Source organism: Balaenoptera physalus, assembly GCF_965194825.1.
Source record: "Balaenoptera physalus genome assembly, chromosome: 2".
NCBI classification, from domain to species: domain Eukaryota; kingdom Metazoa; phylum Chordata; class Mammalia; order Artiodactyla; family Balaenopteridae; genus Balaenoptera; species Balaenoptera physalus.
The window spans coordinates 127,450,858-127,473,635 of record NC_138883.1 but is presented as its reverse complement, the minus strand read 5'-3'; the positions used below and the strand labels follow the sequence as shown (position 1 = coordinate 127,473,635).

The window sequence follows — 22,778 nt, the reverse complement described above, 5'->3', positions numbered from 1 at the left end:
CAGCTCAGTGATTTGTGACCACCTAGAGGGGTGGGATAGGGAGGGTGGGAGGGAGATGTAAGAGGGAGGAGATATGGGGATATATGTATATGTATAGCTGATTCACTTTGTTATATAGCAGAAACTAACACACCATTGTAAAGCAATTATACTCCAATAAAGATGTTTAAAAAAAAGAAACACAACTGGGACTTCCTTCGTGGTCCAGTGGTTAAGACTCCATGCTCCCAATGCAGGGGGCCTGGGTTCCATCCCTGGTCAGGGAACTAGATCCCACATGCTGCAACTAAAAGATCCTGCATGCTGCAAGTAAAGATCCCACATGCCACAACTAAAGATCCCACATGCTGCAACGAAGAACTTGTGTGCTGCAACTGAGGCCCAGTGCAGGCAAATAAGTAAAAAATAAAAACAAACAAACAAAAACAAAACAAAACACACAACTATATGTTGTCTACCAAAATAAATAAATAAATAAAAACCCTATAGGGGCTTCCCTGGTGGCGCAGTGGTTGAGAATCTGCCTGCCAATGCTGGGGACACGGGTTTGAGCCCTGGTCTGGGAAGATCCCACATGCCACGGAGCAACTAGGCCCATGAGCCACAATTACTGAGCCTGTGCATCTGGAGCCTGTGCTCCACAACAAGAGAGACCACACGCGATAGTGAGAGGCCCGCGCACCACGATGAAGAGCGGCCCCCACTTGCCGCAACTACATAAAGCCTTTGCACAGAAACGAAGACCCAACACAGCCATAAATAAATAAATAAATAAATAAACCCAAATTAAAAAAAAAAAAAACACCCTATAAAGTCACAGATTAAAGTATAGGGATGGAGGAAAATATATATTATGCTGTACTGAGTTGAATAGTGTCCCCCCCAAATTCATATCCACTCTGAACCTCAGAATATGACCTTGCTTGGAAATAGTCTTCGCAGATGTAATTAATTAAGATGAGGCTATACTGGATTAGGTGGCCCCTAAATCCAAAGACTGGTATCTTCATAAGAACATGTGGATACACAGGACACAGGGACTAACAGAGAATACCCTGTGAAGATGGAGGCAGAGGGGAGCGAAGCAGCTATAAGCCGAGGAGCCCCACAGATTGCCAGCCGCACCAGTAAAGTGAGCACAGTCCTGCTGACATCTTGATCTCAGACTCCTGGCCTCTAGAACTGTGGGAGAATACATTTCTGTTGTTTGAAACCACCAGCTTGTAGTAATTTGTTACAGCAGCCCTAGGAAACTGATACATGTGCTAACCATCATTAAAATATACCTAGAGGAGCTATAGTAATTTCAGGCAAGTAGACTTCAGAAGAAGGACAATTATCATGGATAAAGAGGAGGATTATATAATGATAAAGAGGTCAGTTTTCCAAGACATAACACTCCCCGCCTTTAGAGCCAAGAACAGTCTATGGAGACATGAGGACTAAACATCATGTGGTATTCTGAACAGAAGCATGGGACAGAAAGAGAACATAGATGAAACTATGACAATCTGAGCAAAGGGTGAACTTTACTTATATGATGAATCAATGTTGGCTCATTAATTGTAACAAATATACCTACTATGTAAGATGTTAGTAATAGGAGAAACTTGGTGTGGTTTACATTGGAACTGTCTACACCCTCTATAAAATTTTTCTGTCAATTTAAAACCATGACTAGATAATTTAAGAAAAAATTAGAAACGTCTCACAACATTTATGAAACATTTTACCTTAATAAAAGTATTGTATTTTAAAAACAACTGACAATATTTTTAACTCACCAAATACTCACAGATTAGAAAATATAACTAACATTTATGTTGGTGTTCTGAATTGGTCACTATCATACTCTGCTCGTGTGAAGAAAACTGTTATATCTTTTGGGAAAAAGAATTGATGATATTTACAGAGATTTTTTTTTTTCCCCCAACAATGTACATACCATTTGACTAAGTAATTCCATTTCTTGAGATGTTTCAAAAAGAAAGTGTCAAAATGGAAACAAAGGTTTTGGCCCCAAGATATCAGAAATGAGACTTACTTATAATATTAAATATTAAATATAACATACCTTGTCTAATGTCTTGACAGCTAACATTTTCTTAGTAGAAGCCACTTGGTTTTTAATACCTTATCTTTACAGGATATATGTCAAGAGCTAAGCAGAGCTAGAGAGAGCTGGGTGGCTAGTTTTGGAAGCAGCTGATTAAGACAAGCAGTTGATTAAGACAAGCCACAGTGAAAGTAACCGTCAAGCCTTGAACAACAGAGATTGATCATAAAGCAAGAGACAATAGAGGAGAAGTACCAGCGCCCCAGGTTTTGTTTTCCCCGCAGCAGTGCCAAGCGAGGGCTGGGTAGATCAGCTTGGACAGGTGGATCATCTCTGCCCAAGGACCCCCAAATAAGCGGCTCCTGACATTTTGTGTATGTACCCCGAGGCCAGGAAGATGGAGGCAGGAAGGGCTAGAAGTGGGAAAGTACTGAGCCCTGAGTCAGGGTGAAGAAGTGTTCTCAAAGTCACCCACTCCTGATGAGCAGGGGAGGCACCTAGGGAAGGCCTCCAAGTGGAGGTTCCTGGCCTGGGAACGCTGCTATGCCAGAGAGCATGGTCAGTAGGGCCTGAGTCCTGGACAGAGCCCCCCAGAGACTGCAGCACGCTGGCTGTCAGCACCGCTGGTATGGGGAGAGCAGCTTCCTGGGAGGCTTGCCTTCTGAGCATTGTAACTGCCTGTGGTCGGGCCTGAAAAATCACACATGGAATTCTGGCCTGGAGCTGGAGTCCTCAATATGTGTATCTATTAAAAAACAACTTTCCTGTTGCTGTTTGCATAGGAAAAATATATTTATGTTCCCAAGGACAGTATGTCTTTTTAACAAAATGATAGGTGGTCAAAACTTTTAAGTAACATTCCACTCACGATGGGCAGAACACTATAATCCTATGGAGATGTTTTGAAACAAGTGCCAAGAATCAAAAAGGGGTGGATGTTAGAGAGAGGCCATGTGACTGAGTGCAAAGCAGCTGTAGTTAAAAAACACACTCGTTTGGTGCACAGGAAGCAATGTTATAATCATGGAGATGGTTAGGAAATTAATTGGGAGTTTCAGGTGGATATGTACTACAGTACAATCTAGCCTGTTTAAAATAATAAGAAAGAGGCTTCTGGTTATGATGTTCTAGCCAAACATTTAAAATTCAGGAACAGGTTATTGACCTGAAATAGGAGATGCCTATATCTGGATGATTAGCAGAACTTATTAACTCATGGATTCATTCAGTGACTATTTATTGAATGGTTACTAGGTCAAATGGTAAAACATGTTGTTTTATATCCAAATAATTGATGAACTAGAGATTAGATCTAGAAAATTACTCCTGATTCAGCACAGAGAGAAAATGAGGTGGAAAGTATGGGATTTTCACAGTCAATGTTACTTTAAGAAATGATTACTATAAACCCTGATGTCCAATGTAAGAGTCCTACAAGGAGAAGCTATAGAGAAGAGCATCAAAGAGGGCAGGCAGGTGAACAGTGTAAGTGATACAATTTCTAGAACCTCATGCATGAATTCTCAGATTGAATATTCACAAAAGTAAGGATAAACAAAAAGAAATCCATAGCCAAGCTCTTCATGGTAAATATGTAGAATCACAATTTCCATGGATCTGAGCAAATTCCAAATAAGATAAACTCAAAGAAATCCTTAGAAAGACAAGAAGAGAAAGAACAATGAAATTGATATCAGTTTTCACAGAAACAAAAATGAGGCCTGAAGACAGTGAGCTATTTTCATCAAAATACTAATAGAAAATGTTAACTATTGAGACAGTAGACCAGCCATGTCACATGTAATATTCAATATTATAAATAAGTCTCATTTTTGACATCTTGGGCCCAAAGCCTTTGTTTCCATCTTGACACCCCAGAACACTGGAAGTCTATATTTAGCTAGGCAAGGCCCTACAGTAAGCACAAAATAAATACAATTTTCAAATAAATAGAAATGAAAGAGTTTACCACTCACAGGGTCTCACTGAAAAAGAAAAAAATATCAGGAAGAGCAGTGAGAAGAAAAGAATGGAAATGCAAGAAACATGACAAGAAAGAAATTGTTAAACATGGCAGTAATTCTCAACAAATAGTCTTTAATATTAATAATAATGAAACTTACACTGATATATGAGGCACAGATTAAAATAAGGACTGAGCAATTATTTTACTTCAGGAATGAAAGAATAATATAACATTGGGAAATTTATTAATGGGCTGAGGATTAAACATGGCAGATTAAATCTAATCATTTATCTTTCCTCTTTATTGTCTTCTGTTGACAAAAAATTTTTTTAGTGTTGTACAGAAAGAATAAGGGGAAAGGGTAAATGTGCTATTTCCTATTCCTTCTGCTAAGTATAGCTAAAAACACTAGAAGTTATATATTTGAAAATTACAAACATAAGAAGACATTGAAAGGTGGGGAGAAAAACGCAGATGGCCGAGGGAGATGGGAGTGACATAGCAGTGAATTACCTGGGCTTTCTTTATGTCTCATGTATCTCAGACTGAGTACTATAGAAGCCAGCAATCTGGAAATGCCAGCAAGTACAAACAGAAAAAAAGGAACCCCAAGAAAAGTCTGCCCTTTCTAGCCAAAGACCAAGAAAGGGCAGTACCAGAAGACAGAAAAGTTTTAGACAATAACATATTTACTCCTGCCAAACACCACTGAAAATACTGTGGCCTGTCCCACTCCTTAGCCACTTCAAGGCTAATTGGTGCCTAGACTAACAACAGCTCCGTCCAGCTGTAAGAGGACCTCAGTACCCCCCAGGGGTGGGGCCAAAGCAGGCAGAGTGTGAAGGCAGGATGTTCATCCTTAGTGGATGGTAACAGAAGCTCCTAGACCTACTCATTGGAGACCATGTGGGGAGCATGGCCTTTCCTCCTCTCAGAGTAATGAGGAGCCCTCATTCCCCACAGGCGTGGTGCCAGAGGAGGTTTAGTGGAAAAGTCTTTTACCAAGACCCAGAGGTAATGAAACCACCCTCCTGCAGTGTCAGTGGAGGACATATGAGGAGCAGTAATGAGACACTGCTCTCTCTCTCTCTCTCCAACTATAATCAACGGAGGCCTACTGGGGCTCCTGAACCCCCACGTCAACCAGCAGGGGGTCTCTCCCTCCCTGGGAGTCAATGAAAGCAGAGTGGACAAACCCGACTTCCACCCTTATCTGGCAGTAATGAAGCAGGCCCTTTTCCCTACCAGAATGGAATTGGAGGGTGCTAGATAAAACAGAAGAGTTAAAGGAGATCCAGATATTTGCAACATAATACACAGAATGTCCAGGTTTTGATAGAAAACAATTTATCATACCAAGACAAGGAAGATCTTGAATGGAATAAAAAAAACAATGAATAGATGCCAGCACTAAGATAACAGAGATGTTAGAATCATCAAACAAAGATTTTTAAAGCAGCCATTATAAAAATTTAACAAGAATTATGAACACACTTGAAATGTATGAAAACAATAGTCTCAGCAAAGAAATAGAAGATATAGGGAAAAACTGTTGATAAGTGGAAATTTTAGAGTTGCAAAATACAATAACCAAAATAAAAGACTCAATGGATGGGGTCAACAGCAGAGTGGAGGGGACAGAGGAAAGAAGCAGTGACTTGAAAATGGAAATCACTCACTTTGAACAGCAGAGAGAAAATAAACTGAAAGAAAAAGTACTGAACACAGCCTCAGTGACCTGTGGAACTATAACAAAAGACCTAGCATTCATGCAATCAGAGTCTCCAAACTCCAGAGACCCAGAGAAAGAAGTTGGGGCTGAAAAGTATTAAAAAAATAATGGCTGAAATATCCCCAAATTTTACAAAACACATGAACTGACATTCATGAATCTGAGCAAATTCAAAATAGGATAAACCCAAAGAAATCCATAGAAAGGTACATCATAATCAAACTTCTGAAAACAAAAGAGAAAGAAAAAAATTTGGAAGCACCCAGAGAGAAGTGACACACTATGAATAAAGGAAAAACAATTCAAGTGACAGAAAATTTCTCACCAGAAATGATGGAGGCCATAAGAAAATGGTGCAGTACTTCCAAGTGCTGAAAGAACTATCAACTGTGAATTCTATATCTGGTTATAAAAACCCTTCAGGGATGAAGAAGAAATCAAGACAATTTCAGATGAAGGAAAAGTAAGGGAATTTTTCACTAGCAGATCTATTTGAAAAAAAAAAAAGGCTAAAGGATATTCTCTTTAAAGGAAGGAAACTTGGGGGGGAATATCCCAAGTAAAAAGATGTGGAACTTACCTCCCCCAATGAACACATCAAAAACACATCTACATGTGGACAACTCTCAATGAAAACTAACTGGAAATTGGCAGAAGGACTCCTGTACAACCAAGGCTATAAGAAAGTTACACATGTAACTGGGTAGGAAGGGAAGAAAAGTGATTGGGTTGGGACCAATTTCCTCTGAAGAGTCTCAGAGGAAAAGGGAGATCACACAGGTGGACCCTCACCCTAGGGAGAGTGTAGATCAAGCCACAGACTGGACATCTTACATATAGGAGAAAAGCCCCCTCTGTGCCTTGGAGACCACCGGGAAAGACAGAAAGGCTGGAGAAGCCTAGACTCCACTCATGAGGACTGTGGAGGTGATGGCTTGCCCCTAGGCAGGGTGGGGGGTGTGGGGCTGCCCTGGTGGCTGCTGGGTTTCCTACAACCACCTTGCCATGTTCCCCAGCCTGAGCTGAGCAAATGCCATGGTCCTGCTCACTTCATGCCACAGGTGGCACTGGATCTAAGATGGCCAGAACGTGGAAGAAGACTCTTTAGAAGCAGAGTTGACCCATAGTTGACCCAGTTGAAGCAGAGCCCAGGTGGGATGGCAGTGGCCACTGTTGTTTACTCAAGCAGCACCCCTGAATCAGCTCAGATCTCCGACAGCAGTATGGCTTCTGGGTTTACCATGATTGCCTTGCTGTATATCCAAGCTGAGCAAAGGCTCCAACCTGCTCACTCCATGGCACAGCACCACACTAGATCTGGGGCAACCACATCCCAGAAAAGGATGAAACTGTGGGCTGTGTCTGAGTGGAGCTGTGGAATCCAACACAGGCAGAGCATAGGACCTCTGTGAGTGCACAAGCCCCACTTGATTCAGCACTCCCCTCGTTTGGGGGGATGGTCTCAGTGCAGGAAGAGGGAAAAACACACATTTAAAGGGGACACATTCACTGTGAACCCCCAGGGTAATACTCTTAGGTTATAAATAAATAAATTAAATAAATTAATAAACAAGCAAACAAGTAAATGGAACAGAGCCAGCTCAAGCCTGACCTTCAGGGTTTCCACTCCAGTAACGTGGGATTGGACCAGACACCCAATAGGGTGGAGATGGCCACTGACCAGAGAGGAAGTCCTGCCTCACACCAGGAGCCTGCTCTAGCTCCTCCAACTCCAGCCCCACCCCTACCAAGGTGATAGCTGCCAGCACACCCTGAGGAAAAACATGACTGGCATCCACATCAAATCCAGCACCCCCATCAGAGACACTGGGCCCACACAGTCTACATAGGGATATTCCTACATAAGAACATCCCTTAAGACCACAGTAAGCAACTGTTTCACCTAAATTCATAGAGGCAGAGAAAGTTAAGTAAAATGAAAAGGCAGAGAAACTGCTCTCAATTGAAAGAGCAAGAGAATACTCATGAAAAAATAAATAATGAAACAGAAATAAACAATTTACCAGGTAAATAATTCAAAGCATTGTTTATAAAAATTTTAAATGGATTAGTGAAAAGAATTGATATAAACAGTGAATATTTTAACAAGGACCTAGAAAATATTAAAAAACAATCATAAAAGAAGAATTCAGTAGCTGAAATAAAAAAACACACTAGAAGGAATGAATAGCAGACTAAATGATACAGAAGAAGGCATACATGATCTGGAATATAGAATAATGGAAATCATCCAATCAGAACAGCAAAAAGAAAAGCAAGTTTAAAAAAATGAAAACAGTTTAAGAGATCTTTAGGATAACATTAGACATACCACCATTTGTATTATAGGGGTCTCAGAAGGAGAAGAGAGAGAAAAGGGGATAAAAGATGTATTTGAAGAAATTATGGCTAAAAAATTCCCAAGCCTGTAGAAGGACACAGACATTCAGACACAGGAAGCACAGAGGAGCCCAAACAAGATGAATGCAACAAGGCCACACTAAGACATATAATTAAAATGGTAAAGGCTAAAGATGAAGAGAGAACTCTAAAGGCAGCAAGAGAAAAACAAAGAGTCATATATAAAGGAACCCCTATAAAGCCATCAGCTGATTTCTCTACAGAAACTTCACAGGCCAGAAGGGAGTAACAAGATATATTCAAAGTCCCAAAAGGGAAAAACCTGCAGCCTAGGATACTCTATCCAGCAATATTATCATTTAGAATAGAAGGAATGATAAAGACAGATAAGCAAATCTAAGAGAGTTCATCAATGCTAAACCTATCCTAAAAAATGTCAAAGTGGAAAAGAATTAAGAATCTATAGGAAAGGGAAAATTCCACTAAGAAAGGCAATTGTATAGTAAAGACAGAGGATCACCACTTAAATAAGCCAGCATGTAATTAAAAGACAAAAAGTTGTAAAAGTAATTATACTGACAGTAAACTAATAAGGGATAAACATGAAGATGTAAAATATGACATCAAAAACACAAAATGTGGGGGAAGGGAATAAAAAATGTAGATTGTTTAGAATATGTTTGAACTTAAATGGCTACGAGTTTAAAACAAGTAGATATAGTTATAGGTCAACATATGTGAACCTCATGATAACCACAAATCAAAAACCTACAATAGATACATGAAACCCAAAAAGAATGGAATCCAAGCATACTACTAAAGAAAATCATCAAACCGCAATGGTAGAAACAAAAAGAAAAAGAAATGAAGAGAGAAGAATGACAGAAACAACTGGAAAACATGTACTGAAATGACAATAAGTACATGCTACAATCATTTCTTTAAATGTCAGTGGACTAAAGGCTCCAATCAAAAGACATAGCCTGGCTGATTGGATAAAAAAAGACAAGACTCTTCCATATGCTGCCTACAAGGGACTCCCTTCAGAGCTAAAGACACACACAGACTGAAAGTGAGGGGATGGAAAAAGACATTTCATGCAAATGCAAAGGACAAGAAAGCAGGGAGCAATACTCATATCAGGCAAGATAGACTTTAAAACAAAGGCTATAATGAAAGACAAAGAAGGGCATTCCATGATGTAAAAGGGATCAATACAAGAAGAGGACATTATACTTGTTAACATATATGCACCCAATTCAGGAGCACCTAAATATATAAAACAAATACTAACAGACATAAAGAGAGAAATTGACAATAGTACGATAATAATACTACTTTGGGTTTTAACAGGAAAAACTATACCAATTTCCTATTTTATGGTCTTAAAACATTGTAACAATTCTTCATTTTACCTTGTCTCTTATTGCACCCAATTCATTCTAGTGAGTATTTTGCCATCTCTTTCATACGTTCAGTCAGCACTGTTACACAGTCAAGGTTAGGAAGGTGATTCACATGAAGAAATTAATGGTGCTTTTGTAAAATACAAGTAATTGATAGATTTTTAGGGACATTGTTATTGAATGTATTATTCTCTACAGTGATACCTCAGAATGCACATACATCATCCCTAGTTTAAGTTCTTTCCTTTTGGCATTTATGGTATAAGCAGAATACTTCTGGTAAACTTAGGAAGTAAAAGGTTTCAGGTGCATGTGAACAACAATAAATGTATTATTTATTGACAAAAAACACAATAATCTAAGATTCCATCTTAAGAAGCTAGAAAAAGAAGAGCAAAGTAAACCCAAAGTAAGTAAAGAAAATAATTAGGGTGAGAGTAGAAATTAATAAAATAGAAAACAGACAAATGATAAAGAAAAATCAATGAAACCAAAAGCAGATTCTTTGAAAATATTAATAAAAGCAATCAACCTCTCTGTAGACTTATTAAGAAAAGACAAAAAGACACAAACTACCAATATCAGGAAATAAAGATGGAACATAACTACATATACTACAGACTTCAAAATTATAGTAAGGGAACATTATAGGCATTTTTGTTACTAAATTTGACAACTTAGGTGAAATGGACAAGCTTCTCAAAATACATAAATTAGCAAAACTGTCACGAGAAGAAATAGAAATCTAAATAGACTTATGCCTGTTAAAGAAATTATATTTATCATTAAAATCTAAGGGAAACTTCAAGGGCAGATGGTTTCTTTGATGAATTCCAGAAAATATTTAAGTAAGAAATGATAATTATCCTACAAAAAAATCCTTCAAAACTTAGAGAATGAGGGAGCATGTTGTAGCCTCATTTTGCACTGAAACTAAAACCAGACAAGAAAAGGACATTATACAGCAAACACTCATGAACCTAGACAGAAATCCTCATCAAAAATATTAGGAAGTCAAATCCACAGATACATTAAAAATGTAAGCAACATGACCAAGTAATGTTTATCCTGGGAATGCAAAGATTGCTTAACATTTGAAGATCAATGTCATCTACCACATTAAAACCATAAAGGAGAAAATCCATATGATTAACTCCATAGATACACAACAACAACAAAAGCATCTGACAAAATTCCACTTCATTCTTCATAAAATTTTCCACAAACTGGGAACGGAAGGCATATTTCTTAATCTGTTGAAGGGTACCTAGAGAAAACTTTTTGTTTTTGTTTTTTGATTTTTTTAAAAAAATGTAAAGCCATCATAAACTTACAGAGAAGTTTGAAGGACTTCACAATGAACTTTTCCCTGAACCATCTGTGCATAAGAAGCCAAGCTGATGACTATCATCCTCAAAGAGGATGTGTGTTTTTCACACATGCAAGGAGACTTTCCTATGTATTACAATACGATCATCAAAATCAGAAAATAGATATTAACTTACTACTCTGCAATCTTCAGATCCCATTCAAGATCCACCAATTGCCCCACTAATATCTCTTACAGTTCAGAATCATACATGCATTAAGAATCCCTGACTCTTCAGTTTCCTTCAGTTTCGGGTAGTTCCTCAGTCTTTCCTGACTTTGATGACGTTGGCACTTTTAAATATTACAGGGCAGTTGGGTTGTATTTGAAGTCTCTCAATTGGAATTTGTTTGATGTTTTCTCATGATCACATTCAGGTTATACATCTTTGTTAGGCATGTCATAGAGCTGATACAATATTCTTCTCAATGTATTATATCATGGGACACATTATTTTGATTTATTTCATTCTTTAATTTATTTGTATTGATCACTTGATTATGGTGGTGTTTGCCAGCTATACTGTAAAGTTTCTTCTTCATAATTAGTATTTTGTGGGGAATGTAATTAAAAGCTATGTAAATATGCCATTTGTGATTAAACATTTCATTAGCTAATTGATTATTATGCATTAACTCATATTTTTCTCTTCTTTTTCTATAGGTTGTAGCTCATTATTGTCATTATTAATTTTTATGCTCAAATTTTTTTCCAGAATTGGGCAGCACAAACACATTCAAGCTGGAATTTGTGTCTCTTTGACACGTCCCCATCATTCTTTAAACACTTCCTGTTCTCTGGCACAAGATATTTCAATCTTACCTTGTACTTTCCTGGCCTATCTCAAGAATCAACCCTTTTCCCAAAGAGCCATGGCTCTGTTTAGTTAGAAAATTATACATAGAATCCATGATCTGGGTGCAGGGGTGCAATAGCTGATTGCTATTGGGCTGTCATTGTTCTTAGGCATTCTTGGTGGATAGAACTTGAGAATATATGTACATATGTGTATATATGTAGGTGTACAGAAAAATATACATACAGTATATGCATATATATGTGTATGTACATATTTGTGCTTATCTATACATTTTGAAAATCATTAGTTCACACGAATATGTTTGACCGCAATCTCACACCACAGGGATTATTTCTCTGTCTTTTAGTATTTGTAACTCCCATCTCCAAAGAGAGAAATCTGGCTTCCATTATCTTTAATATACTTACTCATTTGATAAGTGCCCCACTGTATAACAAATCTCTTGTTGCTGCCACTACCCTGCACACTTTCTGCTCTCCCTGTTCAGGTTCTGAATCTCATTTTGGGCCATCCTAGAACATGGATGCCATCCTTACTCTTCTCAAGTTCTGAGTTTCCATGACAGGTCACCCCAACACATGGATGCCCACATCTCCCCTTGCACAGTGTTAGGATGCCTTCTTAATGCTGCTTGGGCTCCAGTTCCTTATTTCAGGCTGGCCCACATTAATGGATGCCTTTCTCATCCTGCCTGGGCTTAGACCCACACTCAGGGTAGTCCCCATGTCTGGATATTCTCCTACCCTCTGAGACCCTTACAGCCACATGAGCCCTCCTGCCATTGGGACGTGGCTCCACCTTGCCTTGGCTCTGATGTCAAACACAGGCTGCTTTGTCCACATCAATGCCTTCCTCATCTCCCAGGCGCTCTGACACCCATGCCAGGCTGTCCTTCCCCTGTGATACCCTCTTTACTTTTGTTTTGGCTGTGACATCCTAACTCAGCTTTCCACCCCAAAAGATGTCTTTTTTCATCCACTTGAGCTATGAACCCTCATGCTCTCCTCACACTACCTGGGCTCCTCATTCCATGCCAGATGCGTATCTTGTACGGCCCTACCCTTAAGACTGAAATTTTCAGAGAGGTGCAAAAAGGGGCAAAGAGGAAAGGGTAGAGAGAACAGAAGAAAAATAAGAGGAAGATGTTAACATCATACTTAACGGTAAAAACAACAACAACAACAACAAAAAATCTGAACATTTTCCCTTAATATTGGAATAAAGCAAGGGTATCCACTCTCACCACTTCTATTCCACATTGCCTTGGAGGTCTCTGTCAGGGCTGTAAGGCAAGAAAAAGAAATAAAAAGCATCCAGAAAGGAGAGGAAGAAGTAAAACTATCTATATTTGGAGATTATATGATTGACTTTTTTGATGTAATCCTAAGGAATCTACAAAAATTTTTATCAAAATAATAGTACATTGGGCAAGGTTATAGGATGCAATGTGAATATATTAAAATCAATTATATGTCTATATACTACCAACAAACAATTGGACAATGAAGTATTAAAAATAACATTTATAACAGCATAAAATATGAAATAATTAGGGATATATTTACTGAATCAAATGCAAGACTTTGCATGGAAATCTACAAAGTATTTCTGAGAAAAATTAAATATGATCTATTATAAATAGAGAGATACAGAGTTTTCACAGATTGGAGGATTCAATACTGTTAAGATACCAATTTTCCCTGAATTCATCGATAGATTTTATGTAATATGAATTAAAATGCCATGAAGCTTCTTTATAGAAATTGAAAAGATCATTCTAAAATGTCTATGAAAATGAAAAAAACTTCAAATAGTCAAAAACATTTTTTAAGAAGAAGATCAAAGTTGGATAATTTACCTTACAGCTACATTAATCAGAACAACATGGAATCGGTGAAAGAATACATGTGTAAGTCAATGAAACAGAGTAAATGAAATAGAGCCCCCAAAATACACCCACATATATAAGGTCTATTGATTTTCAACAAAAATGTAGAAGTAACTCAGTGGTAGAAAGAATAATATTTTCAACAAATTGTGTTGAAACAACTGGACATCCACGTGGAAGAAAAGAACCTTGACCCTTACTCACATTATCCACAAAAAATTAGCTCTAAGTATATCAAAGGTGTAAATATGAATGCTAACTTTTTAAAGAAAACCCAGAGAAAATCTTAACTTCTGATTAGGTAAAGTTTTCTTAGGTGGGATACCAAAAGTCTGACCCATAAAAGATAAAGATGGATAAACTGAACTTCATCTAAATTAAATCCTTCTTTTCTTTGAAAGACACTATCAAAGAAAGCAAACAGAAAGGCCACAGGAGAAAATATTCTCATTACATATATTTTATAAAGGATTTGTATCTAAAATATATAGAGAACTCATATCTCAATAAAAAAGACTAAGAATGCAATTTAAAAATGGGAAAAAATTTATATATTCAAAAAGAAGATAAGAATGGCCAGTAGGCAAATGAAATACATTTACATGTCACCAGGAAAGTACAAATTCAAACCTCATGAGATACCACTACACGCCCACCAGGATTGATGGGGGTGATGTGGAAGAGCCACTTCTCATGCATTGCTGGTGAAATGTAAAATTCTTCAATTACTTTGGAAAATATTTTAGCAGTTCCTTATAAAGCTAAACATGCACTCTACTATATGATTCAGCCATTCACGCCTAGGTATTTACCTAAGAGAAATGAAACCATATGTCCACACAAAGACTTGTACATGACTTTGTATTCATAATGGCCCAAACTAGAAAGGTCCATCAACAGATGAATGGATAAACAAATTGTGGAATAACCACACAATGGAATGCTACCCAGCAGTAAAACAAACTATGGATCTGCAACAAGGACGGATGTCAGAAACATTATACTGAAAGAAAGAAACCAGCCATAAAATAACATATACTGTGTAATGCCACTTATATGGCATACTGGAACAGGCAAAAAAAAAAAAAATCTATAATGACAGATGTTAGGGCAGTGCTTATCTGGATCCGGAATGGCATGTATGCTAAAGGGTTGAGATGGAATTTTGGGGATGATAGAAATGTACACTGGTGTACACATTTTTCAAAAATCATCTAATTATATATTTAACTTTTAATTTCATGTGTCATACTTCAAATTGATTGAGTTATTTTAAAGAGCTTTAAAATATATTGTCAGAAACTTTGACACTGTTTAAAAAGACAACTTGATTTTCTATAAGTAAGAGGCAACTATGAACAAAACACAGTTTGGTGAAGGCTTTTTGGTCAGCCCAAATGCACAAACATGGACTAGGTAAAGTGATCATGTGATGCTCTTCATCTATTTCCTCCCTTTCCTGCTTCTTACCTTAAGGACCCCAAAATGTTATTCTAGCCTGTTTAAAACCACTTTACTATGAACAAAATTGCATTCATCTCCTTTTTCTTCTGACATGAAAATTTATCCTTTGTAAGACCCCTAAAGCCTTTTCTTCTTTCTGTAGAAAATAAAGAACTGCATCAGTTATTTCCAGCTGATTTGGCTAATATGTTAGCACCATCTAGTAAAGATATGAAAATATTCTTGGTTTCAGGAATCCTGGCAAGAGAGTGGAAGGATGGGGTTACCTGGGGTTCACGGCACATCCAACCCTCCAAGAAGGCTGTGGGAGGAGCTGAGACAGGAGGGCAGTCAAGGGTTGCATGCCCAACCTTTGTTGCTCACGTAGGTGCAAGTTGGCCAGCAACTGTGATGAGCTTCATGGCCCAGTGTATCTTGATTATACCAGTGTACACTTACTGCAATGTTTCTCTTAGATTTTGCCTTCATATTAGAAAAAGACTGCATTTTAGGTGGCACATTTAGTGACTTGCCAATGGGTTTATGACTTAGCCTGGGTTCACCAGAAAACATATGCTGAGGCAAAATTGAAGTGCTATTGCTTTTCTAGGGTGTGTAATACTGATGAAAACAGGAGTGAAGGAAAAGGGGATCCAGGCATGGAAGGAGAGGGAAAAGAAAGGAGTTACTATGGCATCTCAGGACATTTCATAGGGAGAAATAGAGGGAGAATCATTTATCCCCTGGCTCCCATCTTCTGTTCATCTAAGGTCCATCCCATGGATGGCAAACACTACAGTAATTTCAGATTGCGCATTTGTGAGTACTGAGTAGGTCCTGTTGAATTTGGACCTCATTGCTAACTGAGAAGCCTGAAGATGGGAGGTGACAGACAATCAATGTGGACAGGTGGTGAGGGGTATGGATTTGTTCCCATGTAAAGCTGATCAGAGCTCTTGCAGAACTGCATGGTGAAGCAACAACTGGAATGAAAAATAAGGCCAAGATACTCAGAGACTTGTTGAAGCCAAGATCTGAGGTGTTACATGGTTGGATGACAATAACATTTGTAATGTTGTTTTCAAGTTTTAGAATATATAAAATAGTAGAAAGGGGGATCATTCTTGCTATGTTGTTGGTTTTTCTCAAGCACCTTATTCTCACTGTTTGTTTTCTATAGCCATGATCCCCAGCAGGGCATTTCTCTAAAAGAGGTACATGCAAACAGGAGAAATAGACTGAAACATGAATGTGGAGGGGAAGGTATGATAATGCAAATCTAATTTTCCTGATAATTCCATTGCACATGAACAGGACACAGAATACAAGTAGTTGTAAATAGACTTTTCCAGAAAATAATTAGGGAGCTAAATTTATCTCTTAACCTTATCTTAATACCAACCATTCAGCTTCTGTGGTCACATTTTATGTTCCAAAAATAAAATTGTTGATTTTTTTTAAAAAGGCAATGATATTTAAAATTAATGTCAGAAACATGCCAACTTGAGAACCAGGGCCTAGATTTAGATATTTACCCATATAAAGTCTTGACAATAGAAAAGAAAACCTTAAGCTTTGTAGAAAAAGTAATTAATACAGAGAAGCAGTTACCTATAATTAACCATTCATTAGGTCCTGGAATGGCCCAAGGTAGTCTATCAAGCAGAAAATGGACTTGATTTGTAAGTGTTGTTGGTTGACCACAAGTAGGAATGTGTAATCATCTTCATCAGTATTAGAAGTCTGAAGCACAGAGGACCATTCAGTAAAGAAAAATATATGACCTATGACTCTGGGTGAGCAGACATTCCTCAGGTACACAGTGGTGACATACAGGGCAGGGTGGACCGTGGTGCACATCGGTCTGTTTCTTGGCCAAGGTGCAGGAGGTTCTCTTCTAAAATGAGAACCAAAGGATGGGGGCCAGTCATAGGGAAAACGAGGTTCCTTGCCTTATATTAAGAACCACGGACAGCTCCAGGCTGCACCAGAAAAGGCACATTATTTTCCCGTTCCTGGGATGATAGTCCAGGGTCTCCACGTCTGATTCGGACTCCGGCTTCCCGATAATAAAGCAAGAGTGCATATCCAGGCCTCTCTTTAACACTCCTTATAAATGTATTTATGTAAGTAGGGAGGGCCCAGTGCTCACATGAAATGTTCAGGGGGTGAGAGTGAGAGAAATAGTTTAAAGAACCAATTTAAAAAATGGTCTTATATCGCATAAATAATTAATCAGGCCGCCATGCAAGGGGCTGGATGGCGGGTCAGGCAGGAAAGCCTGGGGGTGGGGGCAGGGGCGGGGATCCCCGCATCGCTGTTAGAATGCTCGGTGACTGTGGGGGAGAGCGGATCCCACCCAGGTTAGGTCAGAGGAGCAGCGCCATGTGCTCCGGGATCCCGGCTCTCCTGCTGCCCATCTGGCTCTCCTGGACCCTGGGGACGCGAGGCTCAGAGCCCCGCAGGTGAGGTAGGGGCTTCCCCCGGGCCACGCAGCCTCCCTCTGCTCCGTAGCTCGCAGTCCCGCGGGCAGAGGCGCTCCGCTGTACTCATGGGCTCGGCCAGAGCCGCAGCTGGGCGGGGGTCGTAACGAAGGGGTCGGGCCGGGGAGGGGGCGGGGGGAAGCCGAGAGCGTTTCCTTCGCGGTCTCTGCCCACGTCGCCGTCGCCGATGATCCCCTCCTTCCTGGGTCGCAAGGAGCCCAGAGGAGCTGGCAGCGCCAGCCCTGCCCCGCGCCGCGCAGCCGCGGCTCCGGCTTGCTGTCCCCGGCCGGGCTTCGGGTCTCGCTCCGCAGCCGCCGAGGCCGGAGGCAGCGCTAAGGGCCCGGGCCCACCAGCCGCGGCGAGCGCGGGGGAGGGCCGGGTGCGCGGCACTGAGCGGATGGCTCCGCCGGCTCGGCCTCCGGCTCGCCCTCTCTCCTCCCCCCTCCCCTAGCTCCCGCGCCCGCTGCTCCTCCTCTCCCCGCGCCCGCTCCTCCTCCTCCTCCCCTCCCCCTCCCCCTGCGCCCTCCTCCGCTCCGGGCCAGCGCGGCGGCGGCGGCAGCAGCAGGAGCAGCCCCGGCTGCGGGTCGCGACGGCGGCGGGGCGCCCCCTCCCCCGTGCCGGGGCGCGGCGGAGGGATGTGGGGCTTTGCGGGAGGAAGGCTTTTCGGCATCTTCTCGGCCCCAGTGCTGGTGGCGGTGGTGTGCTGCGCCCAGAGGTAGGGTCGCGGGTGGGTTGACGGGAAGCGGGCCGGGCGCCGGGCAGGGCGCGCGGGTGTGCGCGCTGGGCGCTGGCGGGCGAGCCGCCGCCTGACCCAGCTCTCTCTGGCCCCCGTCCCTCCCGCAGCGTGAACGATCCTGGGAACATGTCCTTTGTGAAGGAGACGGTGGACAAGCTGTTGAAAGGCTACGACATTCGCCTAAGACCCGACTTCGGGGGTAAGTAGGATGTGCGCGGCCGCTGCGGGCAGCGCGACCCACCGCGCTGGCGGCCTGGGTGGAGGAGGGAGGCGGGGGCCGCTTCCGCCGAGCTGCGGCGGGGTGGGGAGGGGGGCACTTCGCCTGCGCCCCCTCCTCGGATAGCCCCCCATCCTCAGAGCCGCTGCAGCCGGTGCCTGAGCCAGGCTGATCACCGTGTCGTGCGCTTCCCGCAGGTCCCCCGGTCTGCGTGGGGATGAACATCGACATCGCCAGCATAGACATGGTTTCCGAAGTCAACATGGTGAGTGCCTGCCCTCCCCAGGGCTGTCCCCGAGCCCCTGCCCCGCTGTCTGGGCCCACAGGCGTCCACAGTACCGGGCCAGAGGCCTCCTCCGCCGGGCTGAGCTTCCCGGGCCCGCAGAGGGAGCGGCGCTCCTGGGCGCAGGTCTCCTGTTCGTGAGGCTCCCTCCGCCCGCCAGAGTGCGCGGGGGTAGTCGTTGGCGTCAGAGACGCTCGGAGGGCGCACCCTTCCCGCCGTAGGAAGGGGTCCTGGGCTCACCCGAGGCTGGGCTTTCACCGCCGCCCTGGTGCTGCCAGCTGCTCCAGCCGTCGGTCCCCTGGTCCTGAGGCTGCCCCAGTGTCTTCTCGCCTCCTTAGCAACAGGCGCCGGGGAGCGGGGGAGGAGAGGAGAGTTGTGGGGGTGGCTCGTATTCTAGGTAAGAGCTGCTTAAGGGTTCCTTTGTTGTCTTTTGGAAAGAGGTGCTGGCCGCGGGAAAGCGCGGTGGGCGGTGGGTCTGTGTGTTCCTGGCTGTCTCGGGTCAGTTTCCTTGGTGTCAGTGGCTCTTCCGAGGGCAGGCTCGTGACAGTGAAACCCGGACCCCATCCACCAGGCTCTGTCGGAGGTGCTGACGGCCCGGGCGGCTCTGAGAACTGGAGGGCCTGGGCAGCCTACGGGCTTTCTCTGCCCGGAGAGTCGAAGGCGAGGGAACCAAGTGTCCCTTAGGGCTATGTTAACGGTGACGGGATTCAGTATTCCGACCTGTGGAAAGTGGAGGCCCGTGTCCCGAGGTGCGAAGTGGGTGTCACGGGCTTTTGCTCAGGATCCTTTAAGACAACAGGCAATAAGGAGAAAAATGACCCCTTTCATTTGTTAATTGAGCTGAAATACCAGGGGATTTGGAAACGGGTTTAAGTTTCTGTTGAGTGACACTTTAGAAATTATAAGAATGAGAATTTGGAAAAAATATATTTTTGGAAGAAATCGTTTGGCAACTTTTCTTTCTAAAATATAACACCGAGAATATAATGAGGCATGAGATAGACTCGATAGATTTCTCAAGTCTGTTGGACATCAGAGCCACATGGGCAAACTTGTTTTAAATGCATACTCCCAGGCTCTGATTCTGATCCAGTGGTGTGGAGTGGAATCTTGGGGTCTCTGAATTTCAAACTAGTGCTCCAGATTTTTTTAAAGCAGGTGTTTTGTGAACAATATTTTGAGAAACATTGCAATAACATAGAAATGTTGTTTACAAATAAACTAAAACCATAATTTTTAAATAGACTGTTTAACAAGATATATTTAAAAGTATATACTAGTATGGATTTTGTAGAAAAAAAATCTGACTACACGAAACTATATTTTTTATCAATTTTCACTCTAAACCTAAAGATTTTAAAATTATAATGTGTGATTTAAAAAAAAAGTACCTTTCTTTCAATGTATATCACTAAGGACATTTATATACAAGTGTTAATAATAAATACATAAATAAATAAAGTGTTAATAATAAAAGCGTTAGCAAGAAACAGACTATACATACATTACACTAAAAACATCATGTATATTTTACTTTTTGTAATTTTGTAAAAATAATTCTGTCAAAAATATGTTTTGTTTTATGGCCTTAAGGAAACAAGTTAATATATTCAAGATTTACTCTGTAGTCTGTGATTTCCTCTATTGGCAACTGCACATTCTATAGAGAAGACAGTTTTGTACGGAAGTTAATCGACTTACTTAGTGGATTTTTATGTCAAAAATTATTATATTGGATGTCAAATTATGTAGAGAATATACTGATGTGGCACTTTAAGAACTCTGTATAGTACTAAAACATTCAGGGGAATGGGGAGAATGTCTTGTTGCAGATCATTGCACATTTTCTTTGAATTAATATTTAAACTTAGTTATCCACTTGTTTAGACATCATGCTGATACTTAGTACCTTAAAAACTTCATATGTAATTGCCTAATTCATGCACTATGAATTGAGGTGTCCCAATTTTCTCTGGACCCAATAATAGAAAGATGAATCGAGGATACAAGCCATTATATTGGATAATCTTTGAGTGCATATCCCAAAGCCAGTAATTATGCATAATGTAGCCATAGTATACTTGTATGCCTTTTTTTTGCATTCTCATGATGGAAATTTTTGTGGTTCTCTACACTAAGTTTATTATAAAGAAAAACTGGGGATTGATGGGATGGGAGATTGAAGGCCATTGGACAGATGTACTGACTGGCTTCTGAAATATCTTCCACAAGTGGATTGGTAAAACCATTCGCTAGAAAAATCTGATTTCCCTTAACTCATGATCAGGATCATAGCTCATGATCATAGCTATGATATTTGATTTTTTTTAATTGAAGGAACTTCAAATACAGCAATGATTAAGTATCATTTTGGAGGTAACATTTTATAGGTAAAGAACAGAGAGTATGTGAGCATAAGATTAAACCCATCAATCATGTTGCTTAAAAACAATGAATTATATTTATGAGCTTCCTTAATCACCTTACTAGTTACACAAGACTAAGTGTTGTTAGCTTATGAAACTAAATAAGAAATGGTCTTGCTTTAAGGATGCTACAGCTAGTAGAGGAGATATGTCAAATAGTTGTAACAAAAGTAGGTGAGTCCCATTTAGAGGAACAAAAGAAAGGGGTATGGCCTAAGAGAGAGAGGGAAGGAAGGAGGGAGGGAAGGAGGCAGAAAGAGGGAGGGGGAGAGAGAGATATATTGAGATTACTTCTGACATGGAAAGCCTCATGAAAGAACTTAAGAAATGATATCTAAATTGGGTGGGTGAATAGTGGGGAATAGAATTGTGACTGGCATAGATAGAGGAGGATGTTCTGGGTTAGGGAAGAAATTGGCAAAACTACTGATGGATAGATCTGCAGGATAGGAGATTGTGAAGGAGAGACTCAAAAGATGAAATTGGAAAAGTAGGACAAATCCCTGTTCAACTAGGCCCTTCTCTGCCTTGCCAAGGGTTTCAGATGTTAATTTTCAAAAATTAAGGAGCCTGTAAATGTTTTTAAGCAGGTGATTGACATGATTTAAGATGTGGTTTAGGATGAATATTTTGGCCAAAATGTTAATTTAGATAGAGGAGTCAGAATGATGAGTTAGAAGAGCAAAGTTCACTAGAAAATTCAGGGTAAATGATCATGGAAAGTTGTTCTTTGAAATTTTCTTCTCAAAATTTCATAGATATGCTTTTGAAAACATATATTTAGTGAAATAAAGATTCCTTAATATCTGAAATAAAGATATGCAAAACATGTATATCTCAAGATGGGACAGATATGTGCTTGTCAGTGAGCATTTTGGGGGTGAATGTAAAGAATATTGTTACTTTTCTCTTTAAACTATTATAAAGCACAGTGTTTATCTATTGATGGTGCATATAGATAATGCCTCCAAATAATGCCTCTGACCTCAAAGAATTAAATAAATAGATACATTATGCATATCCATGTATATGTCATCGTGCATTTTAGTGTTTTGTATTAACAATCTAAAAATGGATTTTAGTATTTTAATACTTAACATTATTTTGCCATAACATGTTTCACTGATAATGGAGATAGTCTACATTTCCATTTTTCCTAATCTTCTAATTTTTCTTTTCATGCACTTTTAAAAATTGATATAGTTAATTTACAATGTTGTGTTAGTTTCTAGTGTACAGCAAAGTGACTCAGTTATACATATATATGTATACATGTATATACATACATACATATATGTATATTCTTTTTCAGATTCTTTTCCATTATAGGTTATTACAAGATATTGGGTATAGTTCCTTGTGCTATATAGTAGGTCCTTGCTGTTTACCTATTTTATATATAGTAATGTGTATATGATAATCCCAAACTCCTAATTTGCCACTTCTTACTTTTTAATTAGCTGACTTGACAGAAGTCAAACAAAAAACCATTTTCTTTTACATAACTTCCCTTGTTCTCTAGCTCTTGTTTTAAAATTTCAGACAATCTTTTAAAACTATGCATGGTTAAGTAATTATTGAGATTTAGTTTA

At 40.4% G+C, this 22,778-nt stretch overlaps 1 protein-coding gene across 2 annotated transcripts in view; it reads left to right on the top strand.

Moving 5' to 3' along the window:
• Nucleotides 1-317: 317 nt before the first annotated feature.
• GABRB3 (gamma-aminobutyric acid type A receptor subunit beta3) overlaps nucleotides 318-22,778 on the top strand; it is a 250,372-nt gene continuing 227,911 nt past the window's right edge. Inside the window, exons 1-3 of one of the 2 annotated variants that reach the window (XM_082450222.1) lie at nucleotides 318-17,506; nucleotides 18,368-18,459; nucleotides 18,675-18,742. In XM_082450222.1, coding sequence (XP_082306348.1) covers nucleotides 17,301-17,506; nucleotides 18,368-18,459; nucleotides 18,675-18,742 — 366 coding nt within the window. In that variant the 5' untranslated portion in view covers nucleotides 318-17,300. Of the gene's footprint in view, nucleotides 17,507-18,056; nucleotides 18,240-18,367; nucleotides 18,460-18,674; nucleotides 18,743-22,778 lie in introns of those variants that run through there. The other variant, XM_082450221.1, reaches the window with a different exon arrangement.